A 17738-nucleotide genomic window follows, 5' to 3' on the forward strand; every position below is an offset into this window, starting at 1 on the left:
GGATTTTCACACATTTTAACATAAGTATTGGCGTCATCCAACAACAGGAAGATTTGGTCCATATACATGGCCCTATCCATAATGGCAATGGACCCTCCCTTATCCGCCATCCGAACCACGATGTCCACATTTTCTTTCAAAGATTTGATTGCTTGTTTCTCCGCAATGGATAAATTATGAGAGGTTTTGTCACATCCAGTTAGATTCTTGATTTTATGTAGCTCTCTCTCTATAATTGATTGAAAAGTGTCCATAGCTTCGGTGCGGGACTGAGTTGGATAGAACCTGGGATTTTTAGTAATAAATTTAGGAGTTTGACTGGTGTTTAAATTCTGTGTTTGTTCGCCCGCCAGATCTTCCAAGCATAGTAATGCCAACTGTTCTTGAAACATGAGCGTCCTATAGTTGTTGATATTAACCGTGGAGTTTGTTATTTGGTCATCTGTGGTCGCCTCTGAAGTAAGGAAGTGCCTTTTCACCGTGAGATTACGGACAAACTTATTAATATCAAGAAGAGTGGAAAAGACATCAAAATTTTGATTAGGCACGAAATTCAGTCCCCTTGATAGGACCTTGATTTGTATCGGGGAGAGAGGTACAGATGATAGATTGATCACATCTAGGTTCCCCTGTGATTCCTCAATCGTCTGGGTTGAGTAAAGTCCGTTCGATCTATGCTTCCTGCCCCCCCTCTTCCCCCGTTTTTTGAGGATCCTCGTTTATTGCCGTATTGAGACTTGAATGTACGTGCTCCTTGCATCAATTCGGGATCCGAATCCCCCTCTGCTCCATCGGTTGTTTCAGGTTCAGTCGAACTGAAACTAACTCTGTGTAAACTGGAGTTGAATTTGTGTGAATCGTTGCGTTTTCTTAATATAGATCTTACTCCACGTCTATTATAATTGCCACTATTCCAAGAATACACTTCATCATTCTTATAATCTTGGGTATCACGTGTGAATTTCGTTTTTTTAGTATCCGCAATGGACTTCTCTAGTTTTTCCAAGTGATCGTCCATTCTTTTCTGTAATATTGCATAATCTGGTGAACTGGAAAATGAGCTGATTTCCTCCCTGATTTTAGTAAGGTCTACTTGTAGCTCTGTGAGCTTAATCTCCTCATGCTTGGTGATAAGAGTCATGAGGTTGATAGAGCACTCCGATAACGTTTTGTTCCAATCAATCAGAAACTCTTCTGAGTATTTGTGTGTGGGCACCTTACGCAATCTGAGACCCCTCGGAATCATGTCCTTTGAGATGTAATTGCGCAGTGTGGTGAGGTCCCACCACACTTTGGTCTCACTGGACGCCAATTTTTCACAATCCTTGAATTTACTTTGTAGGGATGTGTTCACACCATCCGTTTCGGCATTTTCACCAAATACAAAAGCCGCCATTTCTGTTCTCGAACATTGTGGTCTGGGCAACATGGGCATTTTCGTATTTAAGGATATTAATGAGATAGACACCGTAAATAAGTCCTTAGATCATAAATGGTTAAAAACAAGCCATGTGTCAGAAAAAAAAATGAGTGATATAAACGTGAAGCTCACTCCTGGGATGTGAATTAATGCTGTAAAAATAGGAGTTTTTTGGACACCAATACAAGAGTCCCAAATGCTGGTATGTATCCTGATATATACAGTTGTGTCAAACGTTTGTATACTCCAATAAATATTCACATAGAATCCGGTGGGCACGGAAGATTAGCCGTATACTGAGAAGAAGAAATAGGGGAGGAAACCTCCAGCTCACCAGTTATGTGCGTCTCCTGACTCTCTGCTCGGATTCCCGCTACGGCTGGCGGTATATAATAGAAAAAACAAGGGAAGTAATCCAGCGCTGAGTCCAGTTGTAAGTTTAAAAAGGAAGCGTTGTTCCCATCTTTATTGAAGTAATATTAAAAATCGTAGGGAGACGCAGTCCCAGAAAAATTGTGAGTAGGCAGTATGCCCCAGCCTACGCGTTTCGAGCAGCTCCTGTGCTCTTAATCATGGCAAAGAAGTATGAGGACAACCATCGTCCTGTCTGCTTAAAAAGCGTAACTAATTAGTACGCAAGAAAAACAGGTGAATGATTAACCCTGACTGCTAATTAACTTCTCAGGTGAGATCCTCCTATATATGGATGAGATACGGGAAGTATATATTAAACATAGAGAGGAAAACCCTTTCTATGATCCCTTAGTGTTAACACATCAAATGGTGAATGAATATAGAAATTACAGCTGTATTAAGACCAATTCAGGGATGCTCAAAGCTGCAGTTTATAATCTACCGGGTTAGATAGTAAATATAGCAGTCAGGACGACTTAGTCCCCACAGTTCTCACAACGTATATCACAGATGTTATCAATTCAATATACGAAATTTAAAAACAACAACACATATTCATGGTTTGGCTCAGTCAGAAGTATAACATTCTCCAACAAATACATATATAAGATATTAAAGTATGTAATATAAGCATCCAAAAACATATCGAGAATACAATTAAAAAGAAAAAGTGGGAATGTAACTCCCATCGAAATAAAATGTAAATCGATTTACACAAATATGATCTAAGTAAAGGTATGTAAACTGTATGATAATAATGATTACATGTTGTAAATATGATTACGTCAATCTCATGATCCCAAAACGTTATAATTAATTCCATGATGTTTTATATTGGAATTAAACAGAAAAAACAGTCAGGTCTGAATAGGTGTATAGAACATTAATGCGTTTTATTCCCAAAAAATATATGCAAGAATCATTCTCAATGTTTCATATATTGGTTTGTTATAAAAAAGAAAGGGACATGTTATCTGAGTCCACGTTGAAAAAGAATATTCCCAAAATTATTCCTGAAAAATCTATATGACATCAGACAGTGTCAGAGAACCCTTATTGTATACTGTATCTATTTGACATTGCGTACTCATGTATAATATACTTTATCCCTAGGTATGTGATAACGTTCGCAACAGGACACCGTCGGAGATATAAACCGATTCTCGCAGAGAGGAAAAGGCACGGTGCCCATATTTTATCCATGAGGAAGATGGAATGCAACCCGAAACCACACATCCAGAACATCAATGCATGAAGACCTGTCCACATGCGCCAAATTCCACAACACATGAAACAAAATAAACAAACAAACATACAAAACATACATGCACAATAGCTACCTCCGATGAAATGCAACTGTAGATGCAAATATCAAAAAATAAACAGAGTTCATTCTACACTGGATCAGATATTCAATAATTATGGATTGTATCTCACGGGAAAAATACTCCACATGGGGAATATATCCCGGACATCTAGATGTAAAAGTTGTCCTTGTGCGACTATATGAAACTGACATTAATATATTCTATCAAGAATTACATAAATGACCCATATAACTAATGGTACTATTCAAAAATATGTAGTACTTAATAAATTTCAAGTACATTATTCCATATAGAAGGGACCTCCTAACAGATGTTAATAGTGAGGAATATTAAATATAAATTACGTAGTCACCCCCTGTGTTATATCGAATGATTTATATACTGGAACCTAATATTATCTGTGAGTGTATAGAATATTAATATACGATCCCCAAGAACAATCGGATTATGATAAATTCCAATGGTTCAAATATTATCACACCATATCAGGTCAATAACTCGGATTGCAACTGTCCCTGTCCATACTAAATGGTGCTGAAAACTCTCTGACCTATTACAATAGAACATTATGTAAGGAAAATACCTGAAGAGATCCGAACCCTTGATTGGATCCCCGTGAAGGGAATATTTAACTGTCACAATATTATACCCATTCATCTCAACACGAGTGTCTGAAAGACCCTCGGAGAGAGAGGGTTCCGTGACTGATGTCGCTGTCCTCAATGTATGGTGCTGAAAGGAGTATTTAGCTATCATGGTAGTATATCCATTCATCTCAACACGAGTATCAGATTATGATAAATTCCAGTGGTCCAAATACTATCACACAATATCAGGTCAATGACTCAGATTGCAACTGTCCCTGTCCAGACTAAATGGTGCTGAAAACTCTCTGACCTGTTACAGTAGAGCGTTATGTGAGGAAAATACCTGAAGAGATCCGAACCCCTGATTGGATCCCCGTGGAGGGAATATTTAACTGTCACAATAATATACCCATTCATCTCAACACGTGTATCTGAAAGACACTCGGAGAGAGAGGGTTCCGTGACTGATGTCGCTGTCCTCAAAGTATGGTGCTGAAAGGAGTATTAAGCTATCATGGTAGTATATCCATTCATCTCAACACGAGTATCTGAAGGATACCCAGAAAGAGAGGGTTCCGTGACTGATGTCGTTGTCCTCAATGTATGGTGCTGAAAGTGATGGTAAGTTACAATCTCTCGGGCGTGTCTCCTAATATCTGATCCAATAGTATGTACTACCAATCTCTTACCCTATACCTAATGGTACTAGATGTATTTAGAACTATCACCAAAGAAAGGGGGGTATGTGGTGAATATCTGTAAGGTCAAAATCCCTAAAAAGAGTCCCCTTAATTGGAGTGGGTAGATATAAGAATGAAATGCCCGCTTATCTCAACGAAAATACTACAGGGATATTGAAGGGAAGAAACAACCCATTACATGATATATGTTATATTCACGATTGATGGTACTAAAAATATTAATGAGCCACAATGTAGCTCCATAATAAATAATCTTCCCATAGGGAAGTACATGAGAGTTGTTAAGCTCACAAAGACTTGTGCAGATAAAGATCAATACTTGTATGTAACTTATGATTTTAATAATGAAACATGAGTTCCTTCTTAACATTCAAACCCTGTGGGAATCGTGTTTCCAAATTGTAAATCCAGAAAGCTTCCCTCGTTAACAGGCGTTGTCTAATATTCCCCCCTCTTACATTACCTCTGACTTTTTCCACTGCATAGCAGCAAAATGAGTTGACACAACGGTTGTGTTGTAAAATGAAGTGTCTGGAGATATTTGAGATATTCAAAAAATTGGGGTTCCTGATATAACTTAGATGTTCTAAAACCCGGAGTTTGAATTTCCTAATGGTACACCCCACGTACTTAAGCTTGCAAATGGTACATTCTATGACATAGACGACATTATTGCTATTACAGTTGATGTACGATTTTATTGAAAAATTGATGCTACCTGAGGAATTTGAAAAATCCTTGGTGATCTTGGAAAAGTTACAGACCTTACATGGATGTGTCCCACATTTAAAGTATCCTTTATGGGTTAACCACGTGGGTTTAGGAAGACTAGTAGTCAATAGAGACGGGGCCAGCATATTACCAAGGGTTGGAGGTCTCCGCGATACCACCCGACACCCACTTCTCAATACCTCTTCTAATTTAGTATCTTCATACAACAAGGGAATGTACCTAAGTACCATGTTTTTGATAAGATTGAATTGGTTGCTGTATTGAAGTACCAAAGTAGGTATATCAGTGTCTACTGTACCAGAGCTTGTAGTGTCTGAATTGCGTTCGATGGAAAGGAGACCATCCCTATCTTTATCTTTAACAATGGTTTTGGCCCTTTCCAATGTCCAATTCCTATACCCACGGGCTGTAAGTCTGCGACATATTCTAGATTCCTCCTTAATGTATCCCAACTGTGTGCTACAATTCCTCTTGGCCCTTGTCAACTCACCCACGGGTATTGCCATGATAGTGTGCTTAGGATGACAACTGGTGGCATGTAGTATCGTATTCCCCGATATGGGTTTATGATAAATCTCTGTGCACACCCTTGAACCATTTTTGGAAATAAATTTGATATCCAAAAAATTGATGGTTGTGTCATTGATAACATGTGTAAACCTTAGGTTGAGATCATTATCATTCATGAAGGTCATGAACTCCTGTATGGCAGACACATCGCCCTCCCAAATAAATAGGAGGTCGTCGATGTATCTGCCATACCAGTGGACATGGCCCACATATGGGTTGGACAAGGAAAAAAGAGTGGACTCCTCCCACCAGGACATGACCAGATTGGCCAAGGACGGAGAGAACTTAGCCCCCATAGAAACTCCCCTCCTCTGAAGATAGAAGGTGCCCGCAAAATTGAAATAATTGTGAGACATCAAAAAAATGGTCACCTTAACTATAAAATTTTGCAAAATCGGGTCATATCCACTATACTTGAGTAAATGGTGGGTGAGGGCCTCAATAGCAACGTGATGTGGAATACTTGTGTAGAGAGAGACCACATCACAACTCAACCAAGTATGGTCTGAGTTCCAGATTATGTTCTGAAAGATAGAAAGAACGTCTTTCGTATCCCTCAAATGACCTGGCGTCCTTAGGACCAAAGGTTGAAGGTGGCAATCCAGCCACTCTGAAATTCTCTCTGTTAAGGACCCTATACCGGATACTATAGGCCGCATCGGGGGCGGAACAATGCCCTTGTGTGTTTTGGGCAATGCGTGCATTATAGGTATTACCGGGAATTCCACATATAGATAGTCATATTCTTTTTTGCTTAATAGTCCCTCAACCAACCCTTCATCAAGTACACTTCTCAATGCACTGGAGAAGTCATTAGTGGGATTTTCACACATTTTAACATAAGTATTGGCGTCATCCAACAACAGGAAGATTTGGTCCATATACATGGCCCTATCCATAATGGCAATGGACCCTCCCTTATCCGCCATCCGAACCACGATGTCCACATTTTCTTTCAAAGATTTGATTGCTTGTTTCTCCGCAATGGATAAATTATGAGAGGTTTTGTCACATCCAGTTAGATTCTTGATTTTATGTAGCTCTCTCTCTATAATTGATTGAAAAGTGTCCATAGCTTCGGTGCGGGACTGAGTTGGATAGAACCTGGGATTTTTAGTAATAAATTTAGGAGTTTGACTGGTGTTTAAATTCTGTGTTTGTTCGCCCGCCAGATCTTCCAAGCATAGTAATGCCAACTGTTCTTGAAACATGAGCGTCCTATAGTTGTTGATATTAACCGTGGAGTTTGTTATTTGGTCATCTGTGGTCGCCTCTGAAGTAAGGAAGTGCCTTTTCACCGTGAGATTACGGACAAACTTATTAATATCAAGAAGAGTGGAAAAGACATCAAAATTTTGATTAGGCACGAAATTCAGTCCCCTTGATAGGACCTTGATTTGTATCGGGGAGAGAGGTACAGATGATAGATTGATCACATCTAGGTTCCCCTGTGATTCCTCAATCGTCTGGGTTGAGTAAAGTCCGTTCGATCTATGCTTCCTGCCCCCCCTCTTCCCCCGTTTTTTGAGGATCCTCGTTTATTGCCGTATTGAGACTTGAATGTACGTGCTCCTTGCATCAATTCGGGATCCGAATCCCCCTCTGCTCCATCGGTTGTTTCAGGTTCAGTCGAACTGAAACTAACTCTGTGTAAACTGGAGTTGAATTTGTGTGAATCGTTGCGTTTTCTTAATATAGATCTTACTCCACGTCTATTATAATTGCCACTATTCCAAGAATACACTTCATCATTCTTGTAATCTTGGGTATCACGTGTGAATTTCGTTTTTTTAGTATCCGCAATGGACTTCTCTAGTTTTTCCAAGTGATCGTCCATTCTTTTCTGTAATATTGCATAATCTGGTGAACTGGAAAATGAGCTGATTTCCTCCCTGATTTTAGTAAGGTCTACTTGTAGCTCTGTGAGCTTAATCTCCTCATGCTTGGTGATAAGAGTCATGAGGTTGATAGAGCACTCCGATAACGTTTTGTTCCAATCAATCAGAAACTCTTCTGAGTATTTGTGTGTGGGCACCTTACGCAATCTGAGACCCCTCGGAATCATGTCCTTTGAGATGTAATTGCGCAGTGTGGTGAGGTCCCACCACACTTTAGTCTCACTGGACGCCAATTTTTCACAATCCTTGAATTTACTTTGTAGGGATGTGTTCACACCATCCGTTTCGGCATTTTCACCAAATACAAAAGCCGCCATTTCTGTTCTCGAACATTGTGGTCTGGGCAACATGGGCATTTTCGTATTTAAGGATATTAATGAGATAGACACCGTAAATAAGTCCTTAGATCATAAATGGTTAAAAACAAGCCATGTGTCAGAAAAAAAAATGAGTGATATAAACGTGAAGCTCACTCCTGGGATGTGAATTAATGCTGTAAAAATAGGAGTTTTTTGGACACCAATACATGTGAATGTGGTTTGTGCAACACCATTCACCTGCTCCAGAAAAAACCTGCACAGATTTATGTCCGCAGAAAAATATCATTCTCGAGAAGGATAAACATGTTTGTTCTTCTTGCGTTATCTGCACGGAAAAGGCTGTGGATTATCCCCATTGAACTGTGGCTAATCCTCATGTGGATCCGCATCACCTTAACTGAGTGTCATCCTCGAGTTTCTGCCGCCGATCATCTCGTAAATCCACATCGGATTTGTCATAGACAAATCTGTCACATATGAATATCCGTCACATATAAATTAAATTGCAATGCGGGAATCTAGCTGCTGTTATGGTATACCTCCACTAGATGGCAGTGTGGCTCAATCCTGACAATTACTGCAGAAAAAAAAAAAAAGAGTACACGGGCGGAAATGAGCGAGGAAAACGGACAATGTGCATTGTAAAGATTTTCTTTCATGCTTTATTAATGCGTTATGACTCTGCACTTGTCTGTATGCGGTTTCGAAGCTGCGAAAATACCCATAATGCACCACTGCGACTACAATCCATCAGAAACGCTTGCTGCGGCAATACATAATGCCAATGCAGCGCCCGGTGACATGTCCAATAGTCGCATCCGGAGCTTTATATCATGTCCAGTTTAATAAACGTAGTCGCGTACAATGCCCAGCTTGATGCAGAGCCGTACCTGGCGCGCGGCCCTTATTACCATATTCCAATCAGTTGCGTTCATTTGTGTCTGTTTATGTGCGAAGTGCTTACAGTAACGATAATGGCAGATCCTCAGGATTTATTCAATGCCGCCAGACGTCCTAGATATCATTATCAAATTACAAGCCAATGGCGAGATGTATGACTTAGATGCGGGCGGGGGGGAATATTGCTTCATGACTGCAAATTAGCAACCGCTCCGTTGTATCAAAGCGTTGGATTGTATCCAGACTCCTATCAGAATAAGGCAAAGAGCTGACATTTTGTTATTATAATCAGGATCTGACTACTTATAACATTCAACAACACAAGGTGTTGCTCCATAATACTTGCAGACATTGTAGCAGGAAATATAGCTTGGTAGAGCCCTGCCAGGACCTTCCTTTTTAAAGGGATTGTACAGAATTAGAAAAACATGGCGGCATTCTTCAGCCGCACACCTGTCCACAGCTTGTGTCTGGTTTTGAATCTCAGCTCCAATTAAGTGTAAGGTGCTGAGCTGTAATACCACACACAACCTGTGGAGGTGTAGCGCTGTTTTTGAAGATAGCAGCCATGTTTTTTTAATCCCTTTAATAGAGGGGGGTTCTCTGTTCAGGATCCTCGTCTCTTGGTCAGAGTGGGGAGCGGTTACAAAGAGCGTCTCTCGCTCGGGAGGACCTGTCCTGTATTACACATACAGCCTATTGATATGAATGGGAACTGTGTAATGCTTCATTTCTCCTGTGGTGGCGCTGCAGGGAAATTGAACACTTACTGATAGGTTTCCCCATGGATTACAACTGATCGCTGGCGGTCCCATCCGAGGGACACTTTGTCCTCTGCTTATTATCAAGGGACCCTTCTAAGATTTAGGGATTGTCCAATGCCTAGAACCCCTTTAATAATAATTGCGCCACAACTGTAGTAAAAGACAAGGACCACGCAACCACTTTTTATACATTGATCTATTCCTGCTAAGCACAATGTATGGACATGAGATTCTTAGTAAACATTTTTATCGAACTGTATAAGGCCACTAACCACTTCACGACGACATCTTTTAAGTGGGTCCCTACTCTTTTAGGAGCCGCCGTAAACACGCCACGGATTTTGTTAAAAAATGGAGCCTTTTTTCCAAGATGGTGGTCTCTGTCGCTGTGATGCTATAGGGCGATGTTGCCCAGAGCAAAGTGGCTTAGCCTGGCAGCAGGGGGCTGTTGGGCCGCTGGGTTGCTCCCCCTGCGGGTGATGTGTTGTAGCAGTAACCCCTGCCTTAGAGTGCTGCGCATAATGGAGTAGGGACCCACTTAAAAGTGGTCGTGGCGAAGTGACAAGTGGTCTTATAAATTTTTAGCAAAATGTCTCCTAAGAACCTCATGATTATAAGTTTCACTTAGCAGCAAGTCATTGTATGAAAAATAGATGTGCGGTCCATATATTTTTTTTTTCTACAGTTTTGGGGCCCTTTAATAATATTGAGATCATGAAAAATGTGGCCTAGGGGGCAGTGCAATAAAACAAAAAAAAAGGAATTACTCACCTAACAGATCCCCCGGCATGCCAGCGTAGCCGCTGCCGTCCTCCCCGCCGCTGTTTGTTGGCTGCAGTGATAACGTGTTCATATACCCACATGATCAGTGATGCCAAACACTGGCCTCGGTAGTCTCGCGCTGTATACGGACTAAGGCAGCGATCACAAGATCAAAAGAAGCAGAGGATTTGGAGCTGGCAGAGCAGCAGGTTGCATAAGCGTGATATGTGCAATCTATAACCACCCGTCTAATATTGCATCATATGTATTATCTGTGTGCAATAAGCAGCTTACGAGAAGGCGGTTTATAAGAATATATTGCTTGTTGTATCCTTTGGCCATTGAGGGATTGTGGGAAAATTAGTCTACGTGTCCACCTTTGGCATATAATAAACATGGGTGGTATGGGGGTAGCACACTGGAGGCAGGGCACATGACTGCTATGCAGCCTGTGGTGGGAGGATGCCAGGCACTGGTAACCCACTGAATGCATATGTATACAACTCCAATTGAGTTCATTATAAGCTGTATAAATCCATATGTAGCTAGCTCCCCCTAGTGGTGACTGCATGCAGACAGAATTATATCATTTTACCAATCAGAAAATAGAGCCTCCGTATACAGATATATTGTGATATTAATCACTGAAAAAGAATGGTGGACATAACCTTTAATAAAGTTACATTTGGCGGAGCTCTCAGTGGGGAGTTCGATTCATCCGAATTTCACTTTGGGCCCTAAAATTTCTCTGTATGGCCCTGCCTAAGATAGGGATCATTTCTATCACTGATGTGGATTACACCTTTAAGATAGGGATCATTCATATCAGTGTAATATCTATAAGATAGGGATCATACATATGGCTGATCAGTGTAATATCTATAAGATAGGGATCATACATATCAGTGTAATATCTATAAGATAGGGATCATACATATCGCTGATCAGTGTTATACATATAAGATAGGGATTATTCATATCGCTGATCAGTATTGTACATATAAGATAGGGTTCATACATATCGCTGATCAGTATTGTACATATAAGATAGGGTTCATACATATCGCTGATCAGTATTGTACATATAAGATAGGGATCATACATATGGATGATCAGTGTGGTACATATAAGATAGGGATCCTACATATCGCTGATCAGTGTTATATATATACGGTAGGGATCATACATATGGCTGATCAGTGTTATACATATAAGATAGGGATCATACATATGGATGATCAGTGTGGTACATATAAGGTAGGGATCATACATATCGCTGATCAGTGTTATACATATAAGATAGGGATCATACATATCGCTGATGAGTGTTATACATGTAAGATAGGGATCCTACATATCGCTGCTCAGTGTTATACATATAAGATATGGATCATACATATCGCTGATGAGTGTTATACATATAAGGTAGGGATCATACATATGGCTGATCAGTGTTATACATATAAGATAGGGATCATACATATGGCTGAACAGTGTTATACATATAAGATAGGGATCATACATATCACTGATCGCGGTTATACATATAAGATAGGGATCATACATATGGCTGATCAGTGTTATACATATAAGATAGGGATCATACATATCACTGATCACTGTTATACATATAAGATAGGGATCATACATATGGCTGATCAGTGTTATACATATAAGATAGGGATCATACATATCACTGATCACTGGTATACATATAAGATAGGGATCATACATATGGCTGATCAGTGTTATACATATAAGAGGGATCCTACATATCGCTGATCAGTGTTATACATATAAGATAGGGATCATACATATGGCTGATCAGTATTATACATATAAGGTAGGGATCATACATATGGCTGATCAGTGTTATACATATAAGATAGGGATCATACATATGGCTGATCAGTGTTATACATATAAGATAGGGATCATACATATCGCTGATCAGTGTTATACATATAAGATAGGGATCATACATATGGCTGATCAGTGTTATACATATAAGGTAGGGAGCATACATATCGCTGATCAGTGTTATACATATAAGGTAGGGATCATACATATGGCTGATCAGTGTTATACATATAAGGTAGGGATCATACATATGGCTGATCAGTGTTATACATATAAGATAGGGATCATACATATCGCTGATCAGTGTTATACATATAAGATACGGATCCTACATATCGCTGATCAGTATTGTACATATAAGATAGGGATCATACATATGGCTGATCAGTGTTATACATATAAGGTAGGGATCATACATATCGCTGCTCAGTGTTATACATATAAGATACGGATCCTACATATCACTGATCAGTATTGTACATATAAGATAGGGATCATACATATGGCTGATCAGTGTTATACATATAAGATAGGGATCATACATATAGCTGATCAGTGTTATACATATAAGATAGGGATCATACATATAGCTGATCAGTGTTATACATATAAGGTAGGGATCATACATATCGCTGACCAGTGTTATACATATAAGATAGGGATCATACATATTGCTAATCACTGTTATACATATAAGATAGGGATCATACATATGGCTGATCAGTGTTATACATATAAGATAGGGATCATACATATGGCTGATCAGTGTTATACATATAAGATAGGGATCATACATATGGCTGATCAGTGTTATACATATAAGATAGGGATCATACATATAGCTGATCAGTGTTATACATATAAGATAGGGATCATACATATGGCTGATCAGTGTTATACATATAAGATAGGGATCATACATATGGCTGATCAGTGTTATACATATAAGATAGGGATCATACATATGGCTGATCAGTGTTATACATATAAGATAGGGATCATACATATCGCTGATCAGTGTTATACATATAAGATAGGGATCATACATATGGCTGATCAGTGTTATACATATAAGATAGGGATCATACATATCACTGATCACTGTTATACATATAAGATAGGGATCATACATATGGCTGATCAGTGTTATACATATAAGATAGGGATCATACATATCGCTGATCAGTGTTATACATATAAGATAGGGATCATACATATAGCTGATCAGTGTTATACATATAAGATAGGGATCATACATATAGCTGATCAGTGTGGTACATATAAGGTAGGGATCATACATATGGCTGATCAGTGTCATACATATAAGATAGGGATCATACATATGGCTGATCAGTGTTATACATATAAGGTAGGGATCATACATATGGCTGATCAGTGTTATACATATAAGATAGGGATCATACATATCGCTGATCAGTGTTATACATATAAGATAGGGATCATACATATGGCTGATCAGTGTGGTACATATAAGGTAGGGATCATACATATCGCTGATCAGTGTTATACATATAAGATAGGGATCATACATATCGCTGATCAGTGTGGTACATATAAGGTAGGGATCATACATATGGCTGATCAGTGTTATACATATAAGATAGGGATCATACATATCGCTGATCAGTGTTATACATATAAGATAGGGATCATACATATGGCTGATCAGTGTTATACATATAAGATAGGGATCATACATATGGCTGATCAGTGTTATACATATAAGATAGGGATCATACATATGGCTGATCAGTGTTATACATATAAGATAGGGATCATACATATGGCTGATCAGTGTTATACATATAAGATAGGGATCATACATATGGCTGATCAGTGTTATACATGTAAGGTAGGGATCATACATATGGCTGATCAGTGTTATACATATAAGGTAGGGATCATACACATGGCTGATCAGTGTTATACATATAAGATAGGGATCATACATATGGCTGATCAGTGTTATACATATAAGTTAGGGATCCTACATATGGCTGATCAGTGTGGGACATATAAGATAGGGATCATACATATGGCTGATCAGTGTGGGACATATAAGGTAGGGATCCTACATATGGCTGATCAGTGTGGGACATATAAGATAGGGATCCTACATATGGCTGATCAGTGTGGGACATATAAGGTAGGGATCCTACATATGGCTGATCAGTGTGGGACATATAAGGTAGGGATCCTACATATGGCTGATCAGTGTGGGACATATAAGGTAGGGATCCTACATATGGCTGATCAGTGTGGGACATATAAGGTAGGGATCAGTACTACACATATCAGATAATAATCTTTCATAACTGCGCTTATTTCATGCCATAAAACATAAAGACACAAATCTCCGGCTGTGCAGACTATATTCGACTATTGCTTATATAACAAGTCCCGAAGTATCATTGAAAAATACTGCCCCGTGTAATCTGTGAACGGCACGCACAATACAGGCTGCCATAAAACAGCATATAGACAGCGAACACATATCCGGGAAGACACGGGGTATTTGCAATATTTTATAGACCGATTCTGACAACACTAATATATAAGGGAATCCCTTCATATATATTGGGCAGAGTATCTTAAAAAAAAAAAAAGCAGCTACCCTTGGGGCAGTGATATAAGAGACTTATGTTACACAGACCGCCCCAGTATTCTGCAATACGTATGTCAGACCAGATAGAGAGGCATCTTACCATCCTGCGGGCGTCTCTGTGGCAAGGCTCCTGCCTGCTGATTTTGTACCCCTGACCTGGATGACAGCAGGATGTGGGGGGCAGGAGGAGGAGGGGGGAAGGGTTGGGGGTTGCACAGAGCGTATGTTCCGTTACCACATCCTGTTATCACACAAAACAGCCGTTTTGTCATTTAGCTGATGCAGAGCAAATATACTTCAAGGAAAACTCCACTTTTGAACAAAAATTCACTTTGTAAATACTTCGCATTACTTTTTTTGAACTTTTTTTTCTTCTCGGTTCACACCTAAAGCTTATGGCAGAATTCTGCTGGTTTCATGTTACCAGGGAGCAGTGCATTGTGGGAGCTCAGAAGACAGTTGCAGGGCTAGAGCTCAGCTGTAAGGTCACATGTCTGACACCTGGGAGGAGACAAACTGCTGTCTGTTTCCATAGGCAACCAGTGGAAATTTTGAAAGCAGCTGTGTATGGGGAAAACATGAAGTAACCCAATGTCAGTATGATAGCGGTAAAGCAAAGTGATCAAATAGCTTTGTCAACACTGGAAATCCTTGATATATTTCTCTAAGCTCAGAGACAGTGGATGACATTATGTGACATGTAAGAAGATGCTTTAAGGTGGCATTTAAATTTAAAGAGGATACGTCCGCTCTCGTGACATATTAGTTTTAGTAAATACGGGTATTCACCAAAAAAATAGCATCTTTTCTTAGTACTTTGCATTGTACCTCTGTTATTCCTCATGGAAATGTATGAATAAATTGATAACTGGGCGTTACCATTCCCCTTGTCGACAGGGTACACTGACATTGTCGGAGCTGATTGGACAATGTCAGATTATGTAGGGACGTGCTCTTTTAACCACTAGTTGTCCATTTATTCATATATACAGCTCTCACTTCAGCCCTTGTGGGGGAGAGGGGTCAGCGGGTGAAGTCCTGGCAGAATTCACGTTATCATCCTACCCCTTAGAGAGCAAGTACGGAACTGTCAATAAAGTCGCCATTACTGATTGTTTCCAATTAGTTCCACCAAACAATCAGTATTAGTTATCGCATTAGATCAAGATTATGGATTAGGTTTAGGCTGTGTTCACTTGTCCTGGTGTATTTGCGTTTTTTGCTGTGATTCTTACAAAATCGTGGAAAATTGCATGGTTTTGCCATGATTTTTCAGAAATCGCGAAGAAAAAGTTGTTTTTATCGTGACGGGAGATTGAAAATCTGTGAATCCCCTATTTAATCTACATGGAAAAATTGGCACCTTCCTTCCTTCCACACGCACCTGTGAACGCAAACGTGTGGTATGTATGAACTCCTCACATCTTAGGGTATGTTCACACGGCTTATTTTCGGCCATTATTTTTGGGCCGTAAACGGCAAAAAAATCGGGAGCAGTACGCCTCCAAACATCTGCCCATTGATTTCAATGGGAAAAACGGCCGCGTAAAAAAACAGCCGCGAAAAAGAAGTGCATTTTGTTTGCTCTGGTTGAGTGCAGATTTTAGTCACAAAGTAGATTTTTTGCTAATAATCACTGTTTGATGCAAAGTTGCATGACGGTTGCATCATCAGAAAATAGCAGAGTTTCTTTGAAGTTGTTTTAGTTGATTTGATCATGGCTGTCTATATAAAATATATTGCAGTTGTCATGTTGGCCACCAGATGTCAGCACTGCATACACTTCAGATAAACCTAAGCCATGTCACTTGCCAACGTGCTGTGAACCGGCTTGAGGGGGGATTAGAGAAAAGGTCTGCATTTCATTCATAAACAGCGCCACTGTTGTCTAGGGGTTGTGCCTGGTACTGCAGCTCATCTCTATTTCAGTGAATTGGGCTCAGCTGCAATACCAGACAAAGACCATTGGCAAGAGTGGCGCTGTTTCTGGGTAAAAAAATATATATACTTTTTTTTTTTTAACACCAGCCAAACTCTTTAATGTACATCACATGCATAGTCACGTCTCATGGACGCCCGCCGTATACACAATGGACCACGTTTTTTTATCTAAACACTTTTTTTATTTTTATTTTAAATAAACTTTATTTAACTTTTGTTCATTCATTATTTTTTTTAGCCCCACTAGGGAACTTTTCAATGCTATCTTTGGCACCAAAATCTGCATCAGAAACTACATGTGTGAATCCAGCCTAACAGAAGTCTCTGAGCAGTGCCAAAGGGGTCTCAACTCTCTACAGACCGGTCATTCTGAAAATCAGAGATCAGTCTGAGGTCATAGACTTCCCCAATGTCATCTTCTCACATATATATGACGCATCAGAAGATCATTCTGACTAGATTTCCCCTTTAAGTTATACCATTTTCCAATATACTTTCTGTATCAATTCATTGCGGTTTTCAAGATCTCTGCTTGCTGTCATTCAGTAGGAACCTTCATTGTTTACTGCCAGTGGATACAAATCTGTCCTGGTCATGTGATTTATAAACACAGAGCAGATTTTTTTTACCCCTTCGGTATAAACAATGAAGGTTCCTAATGAATGACAGCAAGCAGAGATCTTGAAAACCATGATAAATTGCTACCAAAACTATTTTTATAAAATTTGGTAACTGCATTACTCAGAATATCATTATGGGGATTATATTGTCCGAGAAAATGGCGCAAATTTATCTCAGCTGAATAGGATACAATTTGCATAAAAAGGTCTCTCGGTGTAAGAAGAATGTCGGCCACGAGACGCCTTTGTAGTAACTAATACTTTTAAATGTCGCAAAATGCTTTCTGGCAATGTC

General features: G+C 39.5%; 1 protein-coding gene across 1 annotated transcript in view; it reads right to left on the reverse strand.

Annotated features, from left to right (window-relative positions):
* Positions 1 to 15229, reverse strand: part of GMFG (glia maturation factor gamma) — a 36489-nt gene extending 21260 nt beyond the window's left edge. The window contains exon 1 of the mRNA XM_075834471.1: positions 14983 to 15229. Within this exon, the coding sequence (XP_075690586.1) occupies positions 14983 to 14985 (3 nt within the window). The 5' untranslated portion in view covers positions 14986 to 15229. The remainder of the gene's footprint in view (positions 1 to 14982) is intronic.
* Between the last annotated feature and the right edge of the window lie 2509 nt (positions 15230 to 17738).

The sequence above is a fragment of the Rhinoderma darwinii genome, chromosome 8 (assembly GCF_050947455.1).
Source record: "Rhinoderma darwinii isolate aRhiDar2 chromosome 8, aRhiDar2.hap1, whole genome shotgun sequence".
Taxonomy (NCBI): Eukaryota; Metazoa; Chordata; class Amphibia; order Anura; family Rhinodermatidae; genus Rhinoderma; species Rhinoderma darwinii.